Source organism: Chelon labrosus (assembly GCF_963514085.1).
Source record: "Chelon labrosus genome assembly, contig: SCAFFOLD_213, whole genome shotgun sequence".
Taxonomy (NCBI): Eukaryota; Metazoa; Chordata; class Actinopteri; order Mugiliformes; family Mugilidae; genus Chelon; species Chelon labrosus.
Genome location: NW_028181547.1, coordinates 25,532 through 38,332, shown reverse-complemented (window position 1 = coordinate 38,332; position 12,801 = coordinate 25,532). Strand labels below are relative to the sequence as shown.

Sequence of the window (12,801 nt, the reverse complement as noted above, 5' to 3'; positions counted from 1 at the left end):
ACCAGTCACTCTACGTCAGCGTGGAGACTCAGGTGGCCATCGCTGGAATCATCCTGTCTGGGGTCTATGTTCTCATCATATTCGAGGTAAATGACCTGTGATGCTCACGCTGGTCTGCGGATGATGAACGAGTTTGTCTTCGGTATCCGATTCCCTGGTTTGAAATGTGTGACACGTACAGCGTAGCGCAGCCAGAGAAAACGCACACACACACACACACATAAAAAGACTGTGTGTGTGGAAATTAAGAGCTCACACACAGTAAACACAGGTAGGCCGACATATGTGTCAGATTTATCACTCTCTAACTTGTTAAAATGTTTATGTCAGAAAGCTCCCTTTAATTCAAGCAGACCTTTTCACAGAATTCATTTAGATGTCACAGCAGGACAAGCACAGGTGTGGGCTATAAAATGAACCACGGCTGAAATCCATTTAGCTGCTTCAGTTTCCGGTTCCTGATGTTGTTCATGCTGGCTCTCTGTCACACTGTTATGGCCTACTGGGACATTTGAACAGGACAGAGTCATCATTAGCTTTATTGTCAACACCTGTGGTTTTCCTAGTCTGCCAAATAAAAAAAAATAAAAAGGAGCTTTGCACGTACAAAATGAAGGACTTGAGAGTCACATGTAACCAGTATGTCACCACCAATTACATTACTGAAAATGAAAACTACAGATGACGATATTTAAAAGGAAATAATGATAGGAATTTGACTAGAATCAAAAGATTTTAGGAAGACCAGGAGGTCAGAGCACAGTTGACCTCAGAAAAAAAGGAAGCATGCATCATCAGTGTGTAGTTTAACTGCATATATTGAACTTTTTTACCAGTGGGCCCCAAGGTAAGTTACATAACCATATGCAATTCATTGCAAGTTTAAATTCAGCCAACAAAAAACCTGATTAGAGCACTGGGACAGCTTACAGGATGGTGACGGCGAATGGCCTACTTTGCACAGGCGGCTATAGATGATGTCCGTTCCTCTCTTATCCACACACCTTGACATGCTCTCATCAAGGTTCAGACCAGACTAATTCTCACTTCTTCTGGTGCGACCAAGCAGTGCATGGTCAAGAAGCATCTGATTGGTTGAGATTTGTCTACTCATTTCAATTGTCACAATATGAATTTATGGCCATTATTATGTTAGATATAGTGTATTTATTAATTAATATATTTATTTGTCATTCATGGCTTATATAACCGTCTGTGCTCCCACACCCTTTTGTTAAATTTATTGAATCATGGATGTGTTGCACCTGCTAAGATTTGCCCGCCTTGTTCAATGTCACTACACCTGAAAGTTTACCTGCTGTAGTGTGGCACACGCCTGTCTACCCTTCTAGTTCAAGAGCTTGCTAATTTCCTGTTGACTCCCTGCATACACAAATCATAAGAAATAAAATAACCACATGACTTTATATTAAATAGATGTGTTTTTGCTAGACAGTAACAAGTCTGTTGCCATCACACTACTCAGGTGGATTCTATGCTAAGTGTCCTACTGTATGTGTCACAGTGATGATAATCCTACAACACAACATCTATGGAGTCAGTTTCTTCCTCATAGACTGACCTACTTTCCTGCAATGCAAATGTTAGAGGAGCTATGCTTATCACAGGCATCAGTATTGACTGAATGAGATGCAGCATACATGGGCATGGTGATGGAGCCTTGTGGAGGAGAATGACTGAACAGTATCATGAATTCATCTTCAGTATCTCATTGACATTTCACAATATTTCACCCTGAAGAAAATGGAAGATCATTGTAGACTTTGTGGAGGCTTGACAACATTTTCTTGTCTCGTCTTTACTGTAAATGCTGCTGTTAATCAGATTGTGTTTGAGATGTGCGTATGACATTAGGCTTATTTCATAACAGATATAAAAAAAGGAATCGGCTTTACACCAATGACGCTGGCACCAGAACGTGGCAATCAGTCAACACAAATTAAGTACGACCAAATCAATGGTTAAATAATTACCAAAACATTTCATCCAGTATCCAAAGTTAATTAGGGCGTCAATGTGCATGTTTGAAAAGTTCTAACTATATTTAGTTCTGAATATTTAAATGTTGCAGCTTTCTTTGACTCAAAATCCCTACATTAGTAATTAATTGTGCATTTTTTAAATTTTCAGATTGTGCACCGGACTCTGGCTGCCATGCTGGGATCTTTAGCAGCATTAGCTGCTCTGGCCATCATTGGTGATGTATGTCTCTTTTGCTCTTCCATTTTACTAAACTATCAAATGAAAGACTAATACAGAGAACTGCTTGGCTTATCCAGGCTTATCCGTCAAAATATGATTTAGCAATCTTCCAAATGTTTAAGGAACTAATTAGAAATTAGCTGGAAAGTTGGTCTTCCAGTTTAATTTAGTTAGCTACCACACTGGGAGTGAAATGTAATCGCCAAATAACAACTAAATATCACTTCATATTCTATAAATACAGTATATTGTACTTTTTCAATAATTACTACTACAGCTGGCCTTACATTATCTAACTTAAAAGCTGAACAGAACAAGGCTACAGCTGGCATCGTCTCGGTTGAGTTTGCATATCATGAGAATCAAAATGGCTGCCATGCAACAGATGCTGCAAGCCAGTTATTTGTAAAAATAAAGTGTACAATTAATTGCACAATGCATTATTGTATTATTTAAGGAAAGCAAACATGCATTCAAATTATAGCTGTGTTGTGGTTGAGTACATCCATGGTTAGCACACTGACTGATAGGGCTCAGACTATTAAGGCAACAGGACACCCTATAGTAGTGTGCAAGACATTAGATTACAGAATTTGTACTATTAAATAATGCCTCCCCCTCACCTAATAACAGAAAAGACAGTAAGTGAGCAACAGATGTGACTGGATCATTAATTGTGTGTCAGTTTTCTGTAATACATTACTGACTTTTTTTTTTTTTTTTTTTACAAGGGCTTCATCATTGTACAAATACTAATACTAATACTAATAATTATAGTACACCTGACACAACACTGTTAGACTGCATTTTTCTTAATTAGTCCCTAGATGAAAATATCAAAACTTTGAAATTTTGTTTTCAAAATTGAAATGTATGCAGGAAAAACCACATTCGACATTAACTATGGGTTCCAATTTGAAGGTACTGGGTCTTTGTGATTCACTGAGACACTGCAGGAACACAGCCACCGTTAGTGTTACTGGCTCCATCTGTGTTTTTCCTGCTACAACAAGTCAAAGTGTCGTCTGTGGAGAAAGACGTATAGCACCCACAGCCAGGATCTGGACCAGGGAGGAGTTATTGCAGTTATAGCAGTGCTCAAACACAGTTGCTTTTGCCCCAGACTTTTAGGACTGATTGTCAGATCTCAGCTATTCATATGTACACAGTTTTGTCCTTCACAGAATAAATCATTGTTAATAAATCCCTGTTAAATTTAGTTAATTGTCTTTGCCTCTCCCACAGCGACCCAGTCTGGTTACTGTGGTAGAGTGGATCGACTATGAGACACTGGCTCTTCTGTTTGGCATGGTAAGTAAATCAGGGAAGTTCTTCACACGTTCTGAACAAACACCAGAACACAAGTCTAATATTCCTGAAAGTTGTTACGATTTGACATAACTTGAATGCATTTTATATAAACCATTCTTTTTACACACCCTTTTAGGAGATTAAACCAGTAAAAGATCATTCTGCTCCATCAATTACACTGTGCTTAAATGTGGTACTGCTGCACAGATGGTAGCTTCCTTTGGAAAACATCCACTGATAGCAGCTGCTATACTGACAGTATCTTCTGAAACTTTCAGAAAACATTCCATAACTAAAGTGCTTTTAGAAGATATTGTGTATTTATGTATGCTACAAAACAAGTTGCACATATTTAATGTTTACAGTTACAGGAAAAAAAAATAAAAAATCTATGTTGTCTTACTGTGGTGACCATAAAATGATCACATACTGTATATTTCTTAGTGGCTGCCTTCTTGTATCTGAGCACGGTGTTCAAATGTGGTGGCTATTTTTGAAATATCAGGGAGACACGTGTGTTACATAAAGGGAAATGTTTTTTTTTTTTTTAACAAATGTAAAAATGTTTCTCACAGATGGTGCTGGTGGCCATTTTTTCAGAAACAGGCTTCTTTGATTACTGTGCTGTGAAGGTGAGTCGACTGAATAACTACAGTAATAACATGAAAAACATCAGGAATGTAGCTGTTTTAGATCCTTGTGCAATACAGCATTTGCATATTGAGCTGTCCCGACACTGACAGGCTTTGAGCTATTTTTGAAACTAGCACTGGTACAGGACAAGTCTGTAGTATTAATATGGACTTATCTGACATGACCAAGATTTAGGGGGACCTTTGTAAGGTAAGACACCCTAACAGGTTTTGAAGTCTATCTTTACATCCTGACCTAAAAATATACCACTGTAACACGGCGACAAGAACGACATTTGTTTTGTGGCAAGTTCACAAAACTAGGTCTTGGAAAAAAACTGAATATCCATAGTTCTTTTTATTTATTATTAGTGCACTTACAAAATCCTAGATATTGTCTTTAAACTCTTTAACATATGTAAAATATTGTTTGTGCATTTAACAGCATAAAGTAATTTAAATAAATTATAGTTCTAATGCTGTGGTACCACATCCACATCTATCCCACAAATGAAGGAGGGATGCACACTCAAATCAGTGTGTTACTCTGCTGTGGATGATAAAATCTTCATTTTCTCTGTACAAAGAAGGTCAAGGTTTCCCACCGTCAGAAAAACAGCTCTCGGGTGCTCAGCTTTAATCCTGAATGTTCGCTGTAGATGGTGGAGGAGGGTGAATGCCTTTATCCTTCAGGTACAATCAGACCTGGAAAACAGGGGGATCATGCAGGCTCATGAATTTTAAGTGTGAGTTGGACGAGGGCAGGCACTCCGAATTAAAATACCTTCTCAGAGAAGAGCTCAGCAGCTCTCACACAACACGCTATTACATAAAAAAACAGTGGCCACCCAGACGTTAAGACAGCTGTGTTATTATTAAAGTGTCATGTTCCAGAAACATTCGTAATGCAGATTTTTCAGTCGAACACAGACATTTTACAGACATCCTCGATGCTTTGAAAATGAAGTGTTGCACAATTACATCTGAGTTAGTTGCTTTAGATTTTAAATCATGTCTATGGAATGAATTAAGACCCACACTTAATGGTTTATTAATTGTCTCTAACCTTGCCCTGTCATTGTATTTCTTCACTCCACAGGCTTACCAATTATCCAGAGGAAGAGTGTGGCCTATGATCATTATCCTCTGTCTCATTGCTGCCATTTTATCGGCTTTCCTGGACAATGTGACTACTATGATGCTCTTCACCCCTGTCACCATAAGGTACAGTATAAGAACAGCTGAAGAATCTTGCACTATGTCTGAAAAGCCTGATTATGTTACAAAAAAATAAATCCAAACATCTCTTGTCTGAATAGAGCTGAGTGCATTCCAGTGCAGGAAAACACATTACATGCCTAAAAACAAAGCCACTACAGGGAAGCTAGAATTAACTGTTGTGTAGTGTCTTGAAATGAAAAGTGTGTGCCGCCTACCGTTGACTCTTCCTCATTGTTAGTGTCTCTTTTTTCTGCCTTTAATTCGGATCCATACTGAACAATTATTACGTTCTCAAAATAACTTGTGCCGCCAGCGGGTCAGACTGTAGATGGTATTTGACTGAAACCAATACACAAAACACAGATCCAGATCAATCTGTGCTCTGTGATTTGTTACCAGGCCAGCACCAGTGGGGCTATCCTGCCCTGCCGCCATGTTAAAGGACCAATGCTTTTTATCTTCCAATTCCCTTTTTATATTCCTGTGTTTATTCCTCCCACTCGTTGCAATCTAATCGGTGCTAAAGGGCTTTTCTTTCTCTATCTGATTTTGCAGGTTGTGTGAGGTGCTTAATCTAGACCCCAGACATGTCCTGATTGCAGAAGTAATCTTCACCAACATTGGAGGGGCCGCCACAGCTGTCGGAGATCCACCCAATGTGATTATAGTATCAAATCAGGACCTGCGCAAAGAAGTAGGCACTTTCACAGCTCTCATCTTAAATATGCACTAAATATACTATAACAGCTCAGCTCGGTGGAATCTGGCACATGAACCAAACATCTAGTAAAGAACATGCAATGGGCCTCATACACATTCGTACTGGTGAATGAAAAAGTAAGGAACATGACCCAAAAAGGTTACGATTACATATCTGCACAGCGAACTGTTTTGAAAGCTTCATGGTATGATGAAGTGTTCACTGGGATGACAGTAGTGAATAACAACTCTGCTGTGACAGAGAGGCACTGTAACACCATTTTAACGTTCCACTAAGCACATATTGATAATATTAAATTTAGTCAATCATTACCAACCTGAAAGTGATTCTGTTGCTGCAAATGTCACAGAGATTTAACATCATCTCTGTAGCTTTACACACAGCATCCACATCATCTGGATTTTAGTTACATTCAACAGGTGGATGGTAACTGGTGGTTTATGTTTCTAAATTCCAATAGTGGTTTGAATGTTAGTCACTAAAACAACATACATTTTTACTGCTGTGGGATTTTCTGCCCCCTAGTGGTCAAAACTCACTTAATTCCCCTTTAACGTAAACAATTGACCAGGAGTTTCAGGTCAAGAAATTTTAGTTTTTGTTTAAATCTGCTGTTTGTTTTTTTTGTTTTTTTTAAAAGTCGCATTTTACATAATGTTTTAAAGCATGAACTGCATGCTTAGTTTTTTCAACAGTTGCCAATACCATTTATTAAGTACTTGAACATGTAATAATTCTGACTAATTTCTCTGGGCTATTTCCACTTCCTGAAAATAGGAGAGTGAGTGAAAAGTGCACTAACATTGGCACACAAGAAAGAAAAAACAATATATATGTATTTTACAGAGCGCTTTCCATGATCAACAAGTTAAATCAAAGCTCCTACAGAAACAGAGATGTGCTCTCTTAGTGGTTCACTTAGAGAGAGTTTACTGGCATCTCATACAAACCAATATAGCATTTACAATACGTACACATTTAAACATTTTCCTATATGTTGTGAGTATGCGCTGTGAGTAAATCATCTGTGTTTGCTGGGAGGTACAATCTCTGTGTGTTTATACAGTCATGGGTTGAGACCTTTTTTTAAACTGGTGTGCATGTGATGAATGGATATGTAGTGGCAGGGTAACCAATTTATGTTTTTTGCTGCAGCTGTCATAAATCACAGGAATTAAAAATGTCTACACAGTTGGAAAAGACACTTTTACTCTTTCTTATTTCAAGGTAGGTGCCTAGTGTCACAGGCTGTAACAGACTTTCTTTTGGAGTCTTCTTCTCCTCGTTTTTATTCATAAAAAAGTAAAGTGCAAAGTTTATTAGAAGCGCCTCCAATCATTTCTAACGCTTGCATGGAGTAACACCTTTCCAGTGCTTCATCTTCCTACGACGCACTCGCTCGTCTACAACAGGCATGCTGGAGCACGCTGGAGACCCTGTCTTTGGAATAGTCTTTAATCTTGTGAAGGAGACAGTGCCACTCCTGATGCAATAATGTGTGAAACCATGTAACCCTTTTTCCAGTGATGGATGATGTACATCACACTTGGTTCACAACCTTTCTGGGAAACAGGCTGAGGGTGCCATAACAGTGATCACCGTCAACAGAATTTATTTGATCATCGATTTTATTTCTGTGATATATTTGTTGGTTGGTTGTTTTGGTTATTTTTGAAACCAACTGAAAGGAAAGTTCTGTCTAACAGTTGTAAAATTTTGGCGAGTAAAATAGAGCAGCCTGTCCCTGTTTGAAAAGGGCAATGACTTGTAGGCTCTACTCATAACCTTCACTCTTTGTATACTCAGAGGAGCACAATGCTGCATGTCTAGAAGACATGACATTTTCCCAACTGCTTGATGTGGCATCTGTTTAGTGCGCGTGACATTTTAGCCATTGCGGGTACAGCAGTATGTGGTCTCCTCCGGTATACAGTAGCTCCTGCGACACCAGGCTGCCACGGCCTGCTGTCCAGTTTGTCTTGGCTCCATTTCCCAGGTGACCGAACCGCGGGGACACAGCAGCGGCGCACTCATTCAGTCATGGCCGTTGATAAGCACAGCTTGTGCGCGCATGCATGGTTTGTTTGTCTGTTTGTTCGTCTGTTTGCATGCTTGCTTGTTTTTGTCGAGGGGGTTTTAGGGGAAAATCCTGAGATAGAAAGAATGGCACAGCTGCGAGGTGTGTGTGATTCTGCCCCTCGTCACTGTGTCCTTGTCTTTTTGCAAGGTGACACGGTGCATACAAAATCTCCACCTCCTTTGGTATAATTTGGTATAATCCCCTCCAGTCACTGACACTGGTCTTGGAAATATCGTCACGGCAATTTATGACTGAAGGGAAATACTTGCTTGACTGTGTACAGAGATAGGTGATGTGTTAATTCTTCAGTTGACATGCTTTCCCCTAATATACAGTATAGCTAAATGATCCCTAAATATAAATTATGAGGATTGTCATTTTGTCATTTACAGCAAGTGTGCAATCCAATCTTCACTCCTTCCTCTCTCCATCCTCTATTTTTTGCATCTTGACCTCCTGTAGAGGTCACTATTAACCAGTTATGTTTCAGGAAATCTTATTCTTTATGCAGTGAAAAACATAAGAAATAACGGCAGGATGATCATTTAAACCAGATACTCAGTTACTTTTTTGATGAAGACATTCAAGGACACATTTCCACTGCAGTACCCCCCCCCCCCCCCCCCCCCGTGACCCCTTCTCAGGACAAGCGGTTACAGAAGATGAATGTACCATCCACCATCTCCTGTATTTATTCCCAAACATGCAGAACTGTAATTACCCAAATCATTGTATTAGTCACTGAACTGGATTGAATGCACCCGCTACCATCCTTTTCCACTGTTGTTTTATGTTTCCCACAGTTCAGCTGAATCATGTGAGGTTTACTCTTATCTCACTTCAAGTCGGTGCCACCTGTCACATCCGAATGAAATTCACAGCGGCATTTGTCTAACAGATTGTTGTTGTGTGTCTTACAGGGGATTGATTTTGCCAGTTTCACAGGCTACATGTTCCTTGGAATATGCCTCGTCCTCTTCACCTCATTTCCATTCCTGAGGATGCTCTACTGGAACAAGAAATTATACAACAAAGAGTCCATCGAAATAGTTGGTGAGCAGCATTGTTTTGTCAAAAGGTTAATATATTTTGAAGTTGATGGTGTCGGGGGGTATTATCATGGTATCGTGACAACAATATGACATGGTGCCGAAATATTATTCATAGCCTGGATTTGGTTCAATATGAAATCAATTTTGATGGTTTGTGGTTATTATTATGAAGTGAATCATACTGTAAGAACATCTATGCACACTAGTTCCACATTAATGCTACTCATCTTCTGACCTCATAGACACTCAATTAACTCAGCATTATAGGCACCAACTTCAACATATGATGTGCAATACCTCCTCTGTTTCAGGGAACTTCTACAGTAGTGCATTGTTATATGTTTGTGTCATCTCAGATATTTCTAGTTGCTAAAAGTGAGGATCTCTGTGTGCATGATATAATAGATAACAGTAACATTTTAAGATATTTTTAGGATGGCTAAAATGTATTCTTATGAAATTACTCCTGATGAAAAGCTAACTCCGGCACCATTAACTGGGGTGGAACATCTTTCGGTTCTTTAACCAGCATGTCTCTCTCGAGAGTCTGGTGACTCACCCAGTGTCCCAGACACCACATGGCTCCTCTCAGAAAACCCCTTTGCACTGATGTTCAGCTGTTGACTCTGGCTAGTTGACAGTGAAAAAAACCCAGATACACTCATCCAGAGATCAGCCTGAGAGCAGCACAGGACTCTGTTCTGCTCTAATTGTGCTATTGTATAAACTATTAAGCTAATCTGGTACACCACGGTTCTTTTTAAGTATCTCCTTAATTATCCGGGAACAGAAAAGGAAATTATTAGACCATCCCTGAAGACTTGGCATGCTGTCCAGAGGAAGAGGAAGATCATTTAATGAGAATAAAACCACAGGGTCTGTTTGGTTTGGAGAATGTCCTCCATCTTAAAATCTATTCTGTGCTCCTGTAGCTCTTTGCATATACGAGACCTTGGGGACTTAGATAACAGGCTAACTAATAAAACTGGGATATTTGTGTACAACTGTTAACAATTCTTCTGGAAACAAAATCACTCTCTTATCAGTGTTTATCCACAAAAATACAGCACCCCCCACCCGAGGGAACATCAGCAGGGGATCATTAAAACAGAGACCACCAAGCTGCCCAATAATAACCACACTGCTACCATATAAGAAGTGAAGGAAGACTGACCGTGTGGAGCTGTACCGTCATACTGGGCTCCAGGCAGACTGAAGGAAGCTATTGTTGATCACTGTGGCGACTGCTCAATGCAGGACTGATAGCCCATCTGTAAATCCCACCCTGTGGAGTTTCTGCTTCTCCCGCCACCCTTTCCTACCTAGGAGAGCATGTGGCTAAATCAGCTCAAAGCCCCCCGCCACAGCTGGTAATTGTGCAGATTTGCTTACAGGAATGTTTTTTTCCCTGTGCTAGTTAGATCCTATTAAGGTCACCTAGCAACCTTCCATAAAAAGGATGGCACCTGCTGATATGTACACCAGGGCCCCGCTCCCTCAGGCTGTAACTCTGTTCCAGCATTGTCTGTTTCTGAGTTGGTCAATGTGCCCATCGCCTGGCTGCATTAGTCCCTCTATGGGCGCTCGCTCGGCATATTGACCGAAAGCATCAAGATATCCTCTCAATCAGCCTCCGCTGTAGGGGACATTACCAGGCTTTACACACGCTACGTTCTGCCACTGAGCTTCATATCTGTAATGACTGTGTAGGGCATGTGTTTAACATGCACTAAACAGGTGGCTCTCTCTCCTGTTGTGTTTGTCCTCTCTTCCTCCAGAACTCAAGCACGAGATCCTGGTTTGGAAGCAAACGGCTCAGCGCATTAACCCTGCCAGCCGAGAGGAGACAGCTGTGAAATGCCTTTTGATGCAAAAAGTCCTCAACCTGGAAAGTCTTCTCCGCAAGATGATGAAAACCTTTCAAAGGTTAACAGACCCCCACTGAAAACTATATATATATATATATATATATATATATATATATATATATGCCATTTTCACAAATCTGTTTATCACAGAAACACATTTTTGTATTGTTAGCATCTTCTTTTTTTTTTTTCAAAGATCAACCCTTATCTACTGCCTTAGATGATCCAGATAAAGAAATCAGTATTTATTGTTTCAGCACTAGAATTAGATATAATACTAATTAACAGGAGCTTTGTTTCCTTCTGAAAGGATTTTGTTCCATTTTTGGTACGCCTGCTTTCCGGACCGGCATATTTATTATAAGCACAGCGGTAATCACATATTTCTAACAATGGGAAATACAGAATTACCATAAACAACACCCAAGCGTTGTGTTTTCATGAACAGCTGACAGTGACACCCATTTAGCAGGTATTTTGTTTAATTTAATGTGAGATTAAAATGTTGCTGTGTTTGACAGACAAATTTCTCAAGAGGATAAGAACTGGGAACAAAACATTCAAGAGCTGCAGAAGAAGGTATGATGATTGATGCCTCACCTCAGACATATGACTGTGACTGACTGTGGAGCGCTGACGTTATCTCAATAATGAAGTTGGCCTAGTCTTTGAAAGTTTGTGTGATAACACAAAGGATGTATTATTTCCTCCACAGCACAGAATAACTGACAAGGTCCTCTTGGTGAAGTGTGTGTCCGTCCTTGGCATTGTGATCTTCATGTTTTTTCTCAACTCCTTTGTTCCCAGCATTCATCTTGAACTCGGTAAGTGCAGCACTACCTCATTATAGACCCCACTGGGTGGTTATGGGTTCTGTCATGTAATTATGAAACACAGCTTCCTCTGTCCTTGCAGTTTAAATCAGTGCAAATAATGGGCTGACTAGGAAATGAAACCAACTAATTACATGGCTATGAAGCTGCACTTAGCATCACATTGCATCTGTTTACGTGCTGCTGTCTCAACCTGGGTTGATAAACAATGTTTCAGTGAAGCTACAGCACCCGAAGCTCAAGAAACACAGCAATAGAGCAAAATTAAACCACATTTTGAGGAGTTTCTTGACGAAGATAGGCAGCACCGTCTCCAGCACTGCTGTTATGTTTCCATTAGTTTGAGTCCCAGAGAATCTAGTTCGCTCCATCTTTTAGACTGTTTTAGGTTTGTTGTGTTCTGTACAACGTCATTTACTCCTTAATTGCCATTTTGATTTGACATAACATGTGCTCTCTACAACATTTTGTAAGCTCTCATCTAGTTAAAAATTCATCTTTGAAGGAGGTGCCTTGTATTCTCTCGTCAAAACTTTAATCACCTCGTTGCCCTCGACTGACAAGGCTTTTTTATTTTCAGAAAAAAGTTGTCTGCAAATACCTGAACAGATCCCTTCCTAAGTTGAAAACTTTGCGCACAAATAAACTATGTATTTTAGCTGCACAGCAGAATGTATTCTCTGAAATTAGGCAGCACTGGGTTTCACTTTTCTTTGTCATCTGTTCCCCAAACAATGGTTGGGTTTATCTGACCATTCAGCAAAATCTGAACAATAAGGACATGAGTTCAGCGTTAGAGAAGGCTAATGACTTAAACACTATCATCTTATGAGTCCAATGCATCCAGTACAGACACTGAG

At 39.8% G+C, this 12,801-nt stretch overlaps 1 protein-coding gene across 1 annotated transcript in view; it reads left to right on the top strand.

Moving 5' to 3' along the window:
* Positions 1-8: 8 nt before the first annotated feature.
* LOC311509900 (P protein-like) overlaps positions 9-12,801 on the top strand; it is a gene marked incomplete at its 5' end in the record, with an annotated part of 31,823 nt that continues 19,030 nt past the window's right edge. Inside the window, 10 exons of the mRNA XM_084575340.1 lie at positions 9-86; positions 2,152-2,223; positions 3,469-3,534; positions 4,110-4,166; positions 5,266-5,390; positions 5,943-6,081; positions 9,109-9,241; positions 11,019-11,166; positions 11,630-11,687; positions 11,824-11,932. Of these exons, the coding sequence (XP_084431466.1) occupies positions 9-86; positions 2,152-2,223; positions 3,469-3,534; positions 4,110-4,166; positions 5,266-5,390; positions 5,943-6,081; positions 9,109-9,241; positions 11,019-11,166; positions 11,630-11,687; positions 11,824-11,932 (985 nt within the window). The remainder of the gene's footprint in view (positions 87-2,151; positions 2,224-3,468; positions 3,535-4,109; positions 4,167-5,265; positions 5,391-5,942; positions 6,082-9,108; positions 9,242-11,018; positions 11,167-11,629; positions 11,688-11,823; positions 11,933-12,801) is intronic.